The following is a 14,811-nucleotide window of genomic DNA, read 5'->3' as shown; positions in this document are numbered from 1 at the left end:
TTGGCACTATCAGAATGTTGGATTGAACAAATCCTGAGTCTAAGCTAGTGTGGGAATTATATACATTTCATAAAAAGTCACTGTTGCTGCCAAAAAATTGCAGTTCATTATTAACAATAATTCTCTAGGAAGTAGGCTTTAAAAGTCTCTCTGCCCACACGCACCTTCCTGTTTGTTTAAAAAACTGTTCTTCAAATTCTCTTAAGGCTTTCCGCAGTCTCTTCTTGTCAGCCCTGGTTTCTCGGAGATGGTCAAGAAGTACAGGCCTGAAGGGGAAATAGAGGCAGCAAACCACCAAGTTATGTATGCACCTATGCAACAACCCTGCATGATCTGCATATGTACCCCAGAATGTAAAGTAAAAAAAAAAAGAAGAAGAAGTACAGGCCTATAGAAGGTAAAATATTTGCCATTACTGAGCATTGGCATAGTTGAGAGATCATCATAAGCAGATTTATCTGTTGAGCCAAAAAAGCATACTATGATTAAAAGGTGCTCCGATCATAAGAGTGTTTTTTAAGTAAATATGACACACAAAATCATGTCCATAGGCAAGTACACAAGCAGGGAAAACTACCCGATGGAAAACATATCACAGGATAGGGGAAAGGACAGACAAGAGGCAAGCACATTGAGTCCACTGAAAGAAGTTGTAAGGGTAACAGCAATATAGATGGATGAGGTAAGGAATATTTTGAAGGAATACTCAGCAGCATTTGGTGATAGACTGGATGTAAGAGATATAGAGGAACAGCTTTTAAAGAAAATTACATCCTTAATCTAGAGAAGTAAGTGTGGGAATGTGGGGAGCATGGCAAAATCCTTGTGAATGAAAATAAGACCCAGAATAAAGGTATAGTTAAATTCTACCAAGATGAGAGAAAATTCATACACTCTAGAGCAGGAGCTTGGTATACACAAACATACACTCAGGTTTCAGAGGTTCTGTGAACTTGAAATTATATATGGGCACTTTCTTAAAATAATTCTATTGGTTTCAGAAAAGTCCAACACCCCTTGAAAAAGTGAGGAATAACTGCTTTAGAACCACCACCAAAAAAAGAAGGATTTTCTGCTTGTTTTCTCTGACAGGTCACGTTTCTGTCCGTTTAAATCAAATTAAATCTCATAATCTGGGCTGTAAGATACAAACCAAAGAAGGCCAAATTATGAGGAATGCCAGCTCCTGAATAATAATAATGATAATATTAACGAAAATCCAAATGGCTTCTGTCAGAAGGGCCATTTAAGAGACAAAGGGCAAGTCATTTGCTTCAGACCAACGGGATTTCTAGTTAAGAAACTATCTCATCTAAATGTAAGAGATTACGATAAAGGCCCTGAGAACTGTTAACCCACCCCTTTGAGTCCAGCATTTTCAAAGGCCACCTCTGTTTCATACACTGGTATCAGACCAGAAGAGTTAAGAAGACTCCACACTCACATGGTAGCCTCACATGGTACTCACATACTCACACACTCACATACTCACATGGTAGCCTCATGTAAATTAGACATGGAGAGAGCTGGTGGTTTTACTTCTTTCTTTTCATCTGGTAGAAGGGCCCTAACAGGCTCAGTCTCATTGGAGTAGATGAGGTGTTCACCAACAGGAATGTGAGATGCTGGATCCGGCAAAGAAGGTTGTTGGCTTCCCTGTGGATGGTCTTCATCAGAGTCCTCTTCCTCCTGCTTATCACAGACAGAGTTAAAGAAAGTTACATAATGCTCAGTGCCTTTTGAGGAAACAAAACAGGAAGGGGAACAATAAATCAATGCCATGAAAACCAGTAGGTGACCCATGTGCCTACTAAGAACTGGGGTGGAAGCAACCAAGAGGAGCTCTTCCTCAGTTTGATTAAAAACTTGCAGAAGTTAATGAGCAAAAAGGCAGCAGCCATTCTGGGCTAAAACACTTACTAAGTTTATCTGTGTTTTCTGGGCCAATGAAGGCACAGACCATTAGGATATGGTCCAGTCCAGACTATACTACCAAGTGGTTCCTCCCTTTCACTAGACCTTCTGGGCTCCAGCTTCATACTTGTGATATGAGTTAATATGAGATGAGCTACAGACAACTTTTATCCTCCAGAAATACCCCAAGTCAAGTCCCAGTGGAGACCAACATTCAAACACAGAGGATACTCAGAAAATTGACAAGTTCAGGGGAGAGCTCTTTGAAGGCCAAAGCAAAGTGGGGTTGCTCCTCAACCTGTTCTGATAATTTTTATCACAACTAGAAGATTCTTTTGCAAGGAATATAAGAACCCTACATCATTTTAAATTATGCTTCCATAATGGGAAAAATCCAAAGACTATGAATTATTATTCTCTTAATGTCTTTAAAATATGGAAGTATAAATGTACCAAGTATACTTACATTTATATTTGTTAATATTTACTGCTTTTCATATTGATGTCTTGAACAAGTAACTGTTTTGATATTGATGGAGTAGGATTTCTGATGCTTTTCTAGTTCTGTATTCCCATAAATCGTTTTTTATTAAAGGTAGTCTAACTCAATTTCAGTACTCCTATTTTCTATTGAAATAAATCTTCTTATATCTTGTACAATATGGTCAAATGGTACCAAAAACAAATGTTGCAATATATCAAGAATACATTGTTAATTTTCTGATTAAAGGAATAAATTAACCAACACACAGAACAGAAAGGTTCTGTTTTGTCTAGTTGTGCTACAAATTAGATAATGCCAAACTGAAATCTATCATTTCTTTTCACCCAAGGTAATGAAGGCCAATGTTAAAATTGGCTCTAGACATACAAGTACTATAGGATCTGATTTTACAGTAGTTCTAATATCAGCCACTGTTAAGTACAGTAGCAGAGTTAGAGAAGACCAAATTTTCACTTTTTCAAATGACGACTGGCCTTGTTAGCAGTATATACTGCCATGAAGGGTCTTTTATAACTCTTATAGTACTATGTGACATCATGTTAACTACACATCAGTACAAAATACCAGCATGCAAGTATCCTGACTTACAATTGTTGGAATAAGGGAAGGCGTTGACAAGATTTGCTTGATAATTCTGTACCGGTCATAAAGTGGCTTTATGAGGTTCTTGTCTTGCTTAGTTACCTGAAAAACATGAAATTAATTATTATTCCTCTCTCAGACAAGAATGAAAAGTCAATATTTTTAGCAGACAAAAAGCCTCAAAGGAAAGGATTATAATACTATAATGTAACAGTTATCATAAAAAGGAAAGTCATTTTTATTTTATTTTATTTTATTTTTTGAGACAAAGTCTAACTCTGTCACCCAGGCTGGAGTCCAATAGCATGATCTCGGCTCACTGCAACCTCCACCTCCCGAGTTCAAGCAATTCTCTTGCTGCAGCCTCCCAAGTAGCTGGGACTATAGGCGTGTGCCATTGTGCCTGGCTTTTTTTTTTTTTTTTAATATTTTTAGTAGTTTCAGGGTTTTACCATGTTGGCTAGACTGGTCTCAAACTCCTGACCTCAAGTTTCAGTCTCCCAAAATGCCGGGATTAGAGGCATGAGCCATGGTGCCCACTGGAAAGTTGTTTATAAGATGCTGCATGTAGCACATGCCAATATTTTTCTTGGAAAAGTTTCTTAAAGGATATGTCTAAGTTTAGGAATGTGAGTTTTGGAGGAGTCTGCAATGCCTAAGTGTTAAGGAACCTCTTCCTTAATTAATTCTTCATTCTTAAAAAACCAATTCGTACATTGATTTTCCTACTGAAACACGTATTTTACCTAGACTTTCCTGATTATACGTAGTCACAAACACCAACCTTGTGCAGGTCTTCATCACTACATGCTTGAATTATATCGTAGGTTACTGTCTAGCTGTGATACAAACTAAATTATTTTGGACAAAACATCTAACTTCTTCGAATCCTCAATTTCCTACCTATACAAGAAGAAGGTTGGAGTTACCAATATCCTTCCATATAAAAAAAAATGTATAACCTCTTGATCCACTATTATATACCCCTCTACTGTAAGCAGCCCATCCCTAAGCACTATTTTCAACAGATCACATGGTGCATAAAAATTTAAATAACTTCCTATCAATCTATCTACCTATGTATCTGCCTATTTATCCAAAGTGACTTAACTCCTCTACTTATATTGATTTTTCTTCCTGCTTTATTCTGCATTAATTTTCTGCATGTCTAGTACACATAGCCTCCCTTTTACTCTGGTCTAGTGATATACACTTGACAAGTAGTGGGAGGGGAATAGTAGAAATGACTCATGGAATAATCACCCAGGCATCTTTTATCAAAGTACACACAGCCAAGCATGCCAGACAGATCTGCCGTCCAGATCTGTCTCCCTTGAAAGAAAAGAAAATGTTTCAAACATGTGTTAACACTTCCCAGTTATCCTCATGCTCCCAACTCTCATCCCAATTGCAAATCATTCTGGCCTATATTGATCTATCTTTTCTCTGAACTTCTTGTCTCATTATCTAGGCCTTAACTGTTTTCTTTGTTTCAGTATTGTCTGCCCAAATGAAGCGTTCTTGAGGACAGAGATTATATCACATATTTCTTTAAATTCTCACAGTACCCAACACATTCCCATCCCTACTACCAAGCTATCAACACAGGTTTATGTGCAGAAAGGACTCTAATTTTTAACAATTTTCTTATAAGTTTCATACACTAAGACTCACCTCCCTCTGTAGAACCCTTTTAAGTATTGTTTAAATAACCTCAAGATCTTTTCACTTGCTAACCCAATCATTCTTTTTTTTTTTTTAATTCAGTTTCGGGGGTACATGTGCAGGTCATGCAGGGTTGTTGCATAGGTGCATATGCACCCGTGGTGGATTGCTGCCTCTATTCCCCCTTCATCTATATTCGGCATTTCTCCCCATGTTATCCCTCTCCACCCTCCCCTCCTCTGCTGTCCCTCCCCTAGTCCCCATCCCACTGCCCCCAGTGTGTGATGCTCCTCTCCCTGAGTCCACATGTTCTCATTGTTCAGCACCCACCTATAGTGAGAACATGTGGTGTTTGGTTTTCTGTTCTTGTGTCAGTTTGCTGAGAATGATAGTTTCCAGATTCATACATGTCCCTACAAAGGACACAAACTGATTGTTTTTTATGGCTGTGTAGTAGTCCATGGAATATATATGCCACATTTTCTTTTTCCAGTCTACCATTGATGTAACCCAATCATTCTTTAAACACTTTCTTATTCATAACACATATTTCCATGAAAAAAAATGCTAACAAGTTCCTATCAAAATCTGTTCCATGGGATTTTAATAGATGATAGAAGAAAAAATCTCAGTCTAAGTTCAGAAAACATTGAAATAGTGTTTTTTATATAATACCTTACTAGGACTTACAGTCCATAGAAAGTATTTCAGAAAATGATGCATTTAACTATTATTGGTGTCTTTTCATCACAATTTGATTTTTGTGATTTGAGCATATTCCCCAGATTCTAGAAAAGCTAAATTTAATCCTACAAAAAAGTGACCAAAACACACATTAGAATGATGAATGCCATTGCAGAAAACTATCTTCCACAGATGCTAGATAAAAGTTCGGGAATGTGTACAATGTATGCACTCCTTTTTCACTTTGATTTCATTGTCTTCCTCGTAAGCTCATTATCACACCAATCCCCAAAGAGATGTGAGGGTTCCACACTCTATCACATAGTAAGTACAAAACACTGTGAAACTTCTAACTCTACAAGTGCTCATCCTCAGATAAAGGACAGGAAAGCAGATTGCCTGAGGAAGGATAGTAGTGGGATTATGTGCCAGGAACTGTTTTCTACTCACAGAGAAGCAATAGGCCTGCAAAGTGATCTTCATAAAGGAAACTGAATCAAAGTAAGCTCTGCAGGATACCCCAAATCTAAGAGGGCAGAAACACATTAGACTGCTGTTATTCTTCAGCCACTTTCTGCTAAGAATCAGATAATTTTCTCTGAATTCAATGGCTCTCTCTTTCTGAATGCATCCTTCTTCCTCCCTAAATCTATAGCTGCTGCTGGCTATAGTATGCAAGATATATATTTTTTAAAATTTTGTTCTGTGAATGAAGAAAACAAGGTTTCCTTTATATTTTTGGTTACATGTTGAATAACCTACAACAGCCAAAGAGAGCTATGAATCGACTGTCATAATTTAAAGATAAATATGAGGAGCTAAACTTTAAAAGATGATTATTCTTCCAGTTTCTCCATTTTTATAGTAGCAGGAGTAAAACTAAGAGAAAGATGATCAAGAGAGCACCATGTATAGGACACAATTTGATATGATTTTTTTTTATAGCTTGGCAACTTTGCCATATGAAAACTCCTGGCTCCCTATCAAATAGGTGATTTGAATCATCAAGGTCTAGAAATAAACTGGCTTTCTAAGAGACATAAAGGCTACTGAGGGGTCAGCCCAAATTAGTTTCTTTCTGGGCCCTGGTCAGAAAGTTGTTTGGGGAAAAGCTGCCATAGCTTCAGCACTTTTATCACCTTGTTTTTCTTTCCCCCATGGGACTGGTGCCATGTATTCTTGCACAGTAAGCCACAGAAATTTATAATAAAATTTTATAAATAAAATAATTCCAATTATCTCCATAAATGAGCTCTCTCTTACAGAGAAAAGTAAAACTGACATTCTCTTTTCTGGACAGTGAGCAATAGAATACATGCTTATTAGCTTTAGGGACTCAAGTGCTGCCAAGATTTTCCTAAGTATCCCCAACCCCTTAATTAGGGAGACACTATATATAAGCAAGTCTGGCCATTTAAACAATCGAACAAGACGGAAAGTCAGTAATGGATATTATCATAGAAAGCAACTTCTAAAGAGAAAGTTTTGGTCAATTTAGACGTCCAAGCAGGAAATTGAAGACTAATATTCATCTTAAAACCAGAGGACATGAGTTCAGATAACTAGCTTCAAAACTTATAAACTGTTTTTAACATTACAAATATGTAACATTTGAACTTTAGTTTTCTAATATGCAGAATGAGGATGACTTTTAATAAGTTATATAAATGTTTCTGGATTAATAATAGGCATACTAAATGTTATTTGAGCTATCAAACTAGTTGACTTGATGTTAATGTCAATGCTATCCATTAATAAAAAAGACTGCCACAGTGCTATTGAATAATAAATTTTTAAAAGTAAAAGAGAATGATAAGCTCTTTATGTCTTGATATAAAAAGCTATCCAGAATATATAAAGTAAAAAAAGATGCGTAATTGTATAGACTGCTCCCTTTTGTCTAACAGAGGCAAATTAAGACTATATATTGGGGTTAGGCATGGTGGCTCACTCCAATAATCCCAGCACTTTGGGAGGCTCAGGTGGGAGCATGACTTAAGGCCAGGAATTCTAGACCAGTGTGGGCAAAAGTGAGAGCTCACCTCTACAGAAAATTAAAATAATCAACCAGGCACGGTGGTGCACACCTGTAGTCCCAGCTACTTGAGATGCTAAGGTAGGAAGATCGCTTGAGCCCAGGAGTTCATGGCTGTAGTGAACTATAATTGTGCCACTGCACTCCAGTCTGAATGATAAAGTGAGACTCTGTCTCTAAAAAAATAAAAATAAAAATGAATATGTATTGATAATTTCTTATATATGCTTTACATAGAAACTCTTAAAAGAACACATGAAACATTAATAACAACAGTTATCTGCTTGGGGTGAGAGATCTCAGAGCTGGAAATGGCAGTTGGGGTTGGAAAGAGTTTTTTTTAAATTTACTTTTATTTTTGCCATTTTCTTTTATGTATTTTTTTTAACTATATGAGAAGGTATCACCTATTCAACATACTATTTTTTAGAAGAAGGATAAATAGGAAAGCAGAAAAGTTTGATGGCCTCTTTCTTTTCATGCCCCTTATCTCTAAGTCTACTGTCTTTCCAACCAACAACAACCTGCTAATAAGTTATTTAATTTTTATTGATTTTTTAAGATAAAATGTATACTTTCTAAAAATCTGCTTTTATCCTCAAAGATGCTACAGTTGACGAGAGGCCAGAAGAAGTAACTGCCATTACTCATCCCCTTGATAATTTGTGCTGTGCACCTGACCCCACCTTCAATTCTTAGAAAGGTCAATATTGATAGATGTGCCAGCACCAATTCAGTATTTCCAAAAGAAAATGACATAAAAAACAGAAATAGGCACTACAGTTCAGCTCAGGGGATGATTAATTCATTTCCAGTACACAGCCATGCCCTGTAACCCAGAAGTTATTTTCTCCAAATATTATCCATAGATAAAAGAGGAAGAAAATTACTCATTGGTAGTATCTGAACGAACAAGGCAATGCTATAGGATTTATCAGCCTTAGTATGGGCTCTGACTAAATACCAAATGCAGAAATTACAGAAAGAGTCATAATAAAGTCTCTCTAGAAAATGTCATTCTTTATCTTGAAATTTTAATATTTAATGCATTTTCAGCAGTATGGCAAGGACCCCAGATGAAAGTCATATGTCACTTCGAGTTTAAAGAAATGGGACCTAATGAGATGATCTGAGATGCTACTGAGCTCATTAAGGAGTTAGAAATAACACTAGCTGCTATGGGAATACACGGTTTTCTCTTAGGTTATGCTGTGGCCTCTGGACTCACATGGACTGTAGTGGCTGACTAGCTACTACATGGTTTACTATGTTAAGCTTTCTTAGGACTAATACTCAGCTTTATATATTTACATTTTCTATTACAGATGCTCTCCGTTTAAAGGACCTAATGTTAGTCTACTGAGGAGCTACATTATAGGTATATTTGAGGGGGCTTCTGACACATAATAAAGAAATCAATAGATACTTCATTAAAAATAATAGAATTAACTGGCATTTATACAGGGTGACTTCTATGCATAAGGAGATTTTTCTCTGATCTCCCGACTCTCATTGGCATGTGTCTATTTGACTTACATGCTTCAATAGAATGACCAACCATCCCAGTTTTCTCAGGACTCAGGCATTTCCCAGGCCATGGGATTTTCAGTGCTAAAAGCGAAAAATCTTGGGCAAACTAAGATAATTGATCACACTATTCCTGAAAGATCTTAAATGTAATATATCCCAAACTAACCTTTGACATTTTCATCTACAACCCCCGGTGTGCTCCTCTAGTTTTCTCTGTGTCAATAAATGGACCATCACCATCATGGATTCTTCATTGCCTTCATTTCCTCCCATCTAATGCTTTAACATGTCCTTTTGATTCTACCTTCAAAATGTGCTTTGAATATATCACTTCTTTCCCTCTCCAAGGCCACCATGCTAATCCAAGCCACCCATTCCATCTCCCCTTTTCATTCTTTTCCCTTATGATGTATTCTCCATTTAGCAATCAGACCGATCTTTTAAATGTAATCAGGTCATGTCACTTTTCTGCTGTCAACCATTCAACAACTTCGCAAATAATTCCCACAGCTTAAAAGGTTCTGTGTGATGGGTTCTAATCTGTCTTTTCTGATTTGATCTCATGCCATCCTGTTCTTCAGCCCTCAAACTTGAGAATTCAAAGTGCACAACAAGCTCTTCCTTTCATCAAGACCTTCATACTGCAATTCCATCTGTCAAGAATGTTCACTGCTGCTCTTCAGCCTGCTGATTCTTCTTTAAATGTCATCTCTTGGCCTTCCTAATCATTTTATCTAAAGTAAAACTATACCCATTATTTTCTATCATGTCACCTGTTAAATATCCTGCATAGTGCTGTGGGATGTAGAAAAGTTTCTTTCTAAAGTTTTCTTTTTTGTTAAAGAATAAGTATGCTAATAACTTTATTAAGCCCTATTCTATGTAGCTGTTAGACATGCCATGCTTACAGGCATGTAGTACATTCTATGTTCTTTCACTTTAATCAAAATATTTGTGCTAAACATGCTTATAGGCATGTCCCAACACTTTCAATTATTTCTTGTTATTGAGTTATTTCTTGTTGTATTCCCACTCCCAGGACAACATGAACTACATGAGGACATCGACCTCCCCCCATGACTTCTCTACCTTTTTTCTCTTTTATATCTACCATCTATTCTACTTTACAACACATAGTTGGCATTCAAAACTTTTTGCAAATGATTGGTGTCCACCAGTCAGTAGGCTTCTCTCTTACTGTCATGATAATTATGTAAGTACGTATTGCCTGTATTTTACAGATGAGGAAGTTGAATCTCAGAGAATTAGTTCACTTGCCAAGCGCCAGTGGATAGAAAGTGGCTGGTTCAAATGCTGAGTCCTGTTCTAAGTCTACTGTATCAATTCCAACTCTCCTCTTACTACCCTTGTTAATTGAGTAGATTTAGACATTGACCAAGATGCTTTAATAGATATGTTCAAAGTAACTTTAAAATACTGGAAAGACCTTCAGAAGCACTGATGGATGGAAAACCATGGGTGTGCCTGAGAGTGTGTGTATATATGTGTGTGTGTGTGTGTGTGTGTGTGCAGAAGTTACCCACTGGCTATCACAGAAGTATAGAATCTTGGTGGGCTCAAAAATAGGATAGCTGAGTGGAAAAAAACTTTCCCTTCACTCCTTACAACACATATTTGTTGTTGTTGTTTTAAGGCTAAAGGTATTTCATAAAGAGGTGGTCACAGGCCCATTTCTACTTGTAGATCACAAATCCTTATGTAAAGGACTAATCCAGGGTATATGTTGAGCCTTTTGAGATTGGAATATGTTGTCACTTTATGATTAATACCAGGTAATACACAATAGAACAGGGAAAGGCAGCATTATCTTCAAGAAGGCTTCATTTGAAAATTAAATATGCTAGTTTGTTCATTCATCTGCTCATTTTTCCATTCACGCAGCAAACATTTATTAAATACCTACTATGTACAGAAAAGGAGGGGTCATGACCTATAAATAGTACTTCCATGCAAGAAATTCAAGGTGTAGTACAAGAAACAGAAGATGGCATACAAGATAGTTAGAGCTATGATAGGGTAGTTGCATCTCTTATTTGAGAACTGAAAGTCAATCACACCAGTTTTAGAGGTGAGACAGGGGACTACAAGAAAGTTTCCCTGGCATAATTGAAATGGGAGCATAGATATGCAGGACAAGGAGAGATTAACCAGGTAAATACTAATCAGTCTTTTCTTCTTTGTAAAATATAATAAATCTTCTCTTTGAGCTTCAGGCTCATATATTCAAATGTCTGACAACTCTATCTGGATGCCTCACAGAGACTTCAAAACTAAGATACCCAAATCTGAAAACTTGTGTTTCAACCTAACACTCCCAAGAAACCCTACCTCTCTATTCTTATTATATAAATACCAAACTATTTTCCTTACTATTTATAGATTATCCCTGCTCTATTCCTTTTTAATAAGACATTAGGAAAGGGGCTGTAACTGGAGTCCTTTCTTTTCAGACAATATGCTTATTTCCTAGTCTTGGGTTCATTTGCTAATTTGGAGGTGGGGGTAGCTGAGGAGAAAGGGATACGGTGTCCTTGCCATTTGCTTCTCATCAACACCCAAGAATATAACCTCCAGAATGGTGGCATAGCCTGGAATCATGTGGCACTACTGCTCATGGCCAGTAGCCTGTCAAGAATTCAGCTGAAATTTTGGACCCAGGCTAATAAAAATGCTTATGTAATGGCAAAGTACTCTGACAAATTGGATGATCTCACTAGCACTGTGTGGAGTACTGGAGCATGCAATATAATAAGACGTGGTGAGGTACCTTAGAATCCTCTTGGGGAGGAAGTTGCTCTCTTTTCTCCTTCAGACATGTCAAGGCAGCATCTGGAGTCTCTTCTCCAGAGGAAGTTGGCTCTGGGCCTGCAGCTTCAGGCTTCCCATTTTCTCTGAGGACTGTGGGTTGCTCACAGGACAGGTTTCTAGGTGGACCTTTGGGAGCACTCCCTTGTTCTTCTGACAGCTTTAGCTTTAGTTCTAAGAGAAATGCTATAAGTTATCATAAGCAAAGAGAACCCACTAGCCCTAATAAGAACAGAGAGCCTTTCAGGAATTCCTTCCCCAAAGCCAAATCTGTAGAAATGAACACTAATCATGGCTTTCCACAGGACAAGAGCAACCCTTATTACAAGGGCCATTAACATAAGCTCCTAATAAAGTGTGAAACAGGAATCTAGAGGCCAGGATCTCATAGAGGTGGAGGATATGTATGGGAATAACTCAGTAGTTTAGATTTCAGAGGAGGAAGTTTGCAGGAAAACCAGTGGTACCTGGCCCTACCTGCAATGTACTCTAGCACCTGAAATTCCAAACCCAAAGATTTGTTTACTTAGATTTTGAAGTTGTGGGTTCATCAAGAGCCCCTGTACAAACACAAGTAATTCTGGAAGACATTATACATGTAAACACTCAAGTAAGTATAGGAGGGGCTGGGAAAGGGTAGATGGGAGTATCAGCCCCAACTGGACAGATTTTGCTATTTTTGTCTTACGGCAGCTTTTAAGATCCAAGAATTATTGCAATGTGGCTTTATATAAACCTAGATAATTAAAAATAAAAAAGCCCCATGAGACTTATCAGGAAGTTACCTTTTAGAGTATGCAAGGGGACTGGTTGTTTGAATGAGGCATTTATATTGATTTCTCCATTACATAGCTAATTTTCTTTGTTTGATGTTTGTTCACCAGTTAGACTTTGGCTTGATGTTTAAACATTGCATATTTTATAAACCTGCCACATCATTACAGTTTAATACCACTGAATTAATATTACCCTCTAGTTCTTTATAGCTACTCTCCTTCCAGAAATTTGGAAAAACTCCCATGTCTCTAAGTATTAGAGTGAGGAAGAGGAAGAAAATAATTTTTATTGGTAAATAACAAGTCCATTTTAAGTGGATTTTAGAGTTAATACTCACACCACCATTTCCAGAGAAGGACAGAAAAAGGACACTAGCCCATATGGCAGAAGAACCACATTCTACACCTGGCCCACCTGGTTCCAGCTATGTAACCACCTCAACCAACTCCTGCATGAGCATAAATGTCTTCATCCATGCACTGAGGTGTGTGGAGTAAATGATTTCTCAGGCCTCTTCTCTTTATAACATTCAACAATCCAATAATCTAGGGAGGTTAGTGCTCCACATGTTGAAATGTTCCTGGCATTGAAGTGAATCATTCCACTTGGGAGTCTGGAGGGCCTCAGTTTCTTTGTAAGGAGGTTTATTACATGGGGTCAAACAATGACAGAGATCCAGGATGCTTCATGTCAAAAGAGAGCTACAGTCTAAGCAGGAAACAAGGTGCAAGAAGGCACAGGTGGAAATGAATCTAAAATGCTCTGGAGCACTTTATCACTACTTTAACTGCTTCCTTTGTGAGGAAAAAAGACCTTTGGCTGGCATTTACCTTTGAGCTGTTTACGACCTTTAGCCAAATCATTCATCCATTTCAGGACTTCAGGATTAGAAGTCTTGTCACCATGTGAAGGCTACCAAGGGAGGGAAAAAATGGGGTGGGGGAGGGAAGGAGGAAGGGAGAGGGAGGGAGATAAAAAGAGAAAAGGAAAAACAAAATTTTTAAATAGCTGAGCCACATAAAGATAGTTTAGAAATATATAAAGCTGGGAGAGAAATTCAGGTGTGAAATTTCTGATGGAGTTGCTTCTGATGAAGTTGCTTCCAGAAAACAGAGTAAAATGTTCTTGACTTCCTCTATTCTTTAATCCTTGCCATTGGTATTATTTTTAAACATGCCTTCTCACCTAACATTTTTCACAAAGTCTTAGCCATGCCAGTGCCCCTACAGTCAAACTGTCAATCACCTTGCAGGTCACCCACAGCCCGTATATACCCCACTGCCAGGCCATTCTCTGTAGCACTGCAGATGACTGCACTGATACAAACCAGTGCTTACAGCCTTGCTTGTGGCTTACACACATGGCGTATGTACATAACCTGTGGGAGAATACTAAAAAACTGGAAGATTCAGCTTTTATCATTCATAGCCTCTAAGCTAAAAAAAGGAGATCCCAGAAACTCTAAAACCTGACAACAGTCCTGAGAAGTCAGTCTGTCAGGGGGATTAAAATCTTCACTAGTGGCAGCCAAACAAACTGTCCCTCTACCCCCATAGATCAGAAAAAAACTGTTCTTAAACAAGTCAAAACTACCATAATAATTTACATGCAGGCTCAAGAAAGTTAATTGTTACTTTAAGGATGTACAGGAACTATAAAATAAGCTCAAGATGACATGATCATAAACATAATAGCCTGAAATGTGTACCTCGTTAATGACCAAATCTAGAGGTTCTGTCAATTTTTTCTTTAAAGATCCACTAAATTCATGTAACAATGGCAGGTTGTTGGTGAGAGGAAGGCATAGGAAGATGGGGATTTTTCAAACTCAAAGGAAAAAACTACAGTGTGACAGAATCATCACACGTACATGAGTTTAGGTATACTCATTATAAAACACAAGGCATGATTCTGTCAGTTCTAGAGTGATTTTTAAAACATATATTTTTAAATTAAAATGGAAAAGAAGACTGACAATGATTATTTCCCAGAAGAGCTTGAATAGGAGACTGGTTTCCATGAAGGATGGGAGGGAGTAGGGGGAGGGGTGGGAAGGGAAAAAAAAAAAAATCCCTGGTTTCAAGACCATGGACAGTGACATATGGGCATCAATCCCAGGCCTCTAAAGCAGAATAGCCTAGTCCTATCTATGGTCTGCTAGAATGATGCACTATATAGTCCAGAACTTCTGCTTTGGGTAGCAGTCTGGTTACATGGAAAGTCAATGTTTTACATTTGGTTTCCCCAAATCCTCAGAGAATTCTCCACTCCAATCTGAGAACACATCTTGTTG

General features: G+C 37.7%; 1 protein-coding gene across 8 annotated transcripts in view; it reads right to left on the bottom strand.

The window, feature by feature from the left end:
* Positions 1–14,811, bottom strand: part of FAM13C (family with sequence similarity 13 member C) — a 114,735-nt gene that overhangs the window by 5,309 nt on the left and 94,615 nt on the right. For 4 of the 8 annotated variants that reach the window (XM_009009903.5, XM_009009904.5, XM_054243036.2 and 1 more), the window contains 5 exons: positions 13,349–13,430; positions 11,704–11,915; positions 3,008–3,103; positions 1,493–1,692; positions 165–266 (listed from right to left, as the gene is read on the bottom strand). In XM_009009903.5, coding sequence (XP_009008151.1) covers positions 165–266; positions 1,493–1,692; positions 3,008–3,103; positions 11,704–11,915; positions 13,349–13,430 — 692 coding nt within the window. The remainder of the gene's footprint in view (positions 1–164; positions 267–1,492; positions 1,693–3,007; positions 3,104–11,703; positions 11,916–13,348; positions 13,431–14,811) is intronic. The other 4 variants (XM_078345940.1, XM_078345941.1, XM_078345939.1 and 1 more) reach the window with 1 other exon arrangement.

The sequence above is a fragment of the Callithrix jacchus genome, chromosome 12 (assembly GCF_049354715.1).
Source record: "Callithrix jacchus isolate 240 chromosome 12, calJac240_pri, whole genome shotgun sequence".
NCBI classification, from domain to species: Eukaryota; Metazoa; Chordata; class Mammalia; order Primates; family Cebidae; genus Callithrix; species Callithrix jacchus.
Note: the sequence above shows the minus strand (reverse complement) of the source record. Positions and strands in the feature narration are given on the sequence as shown.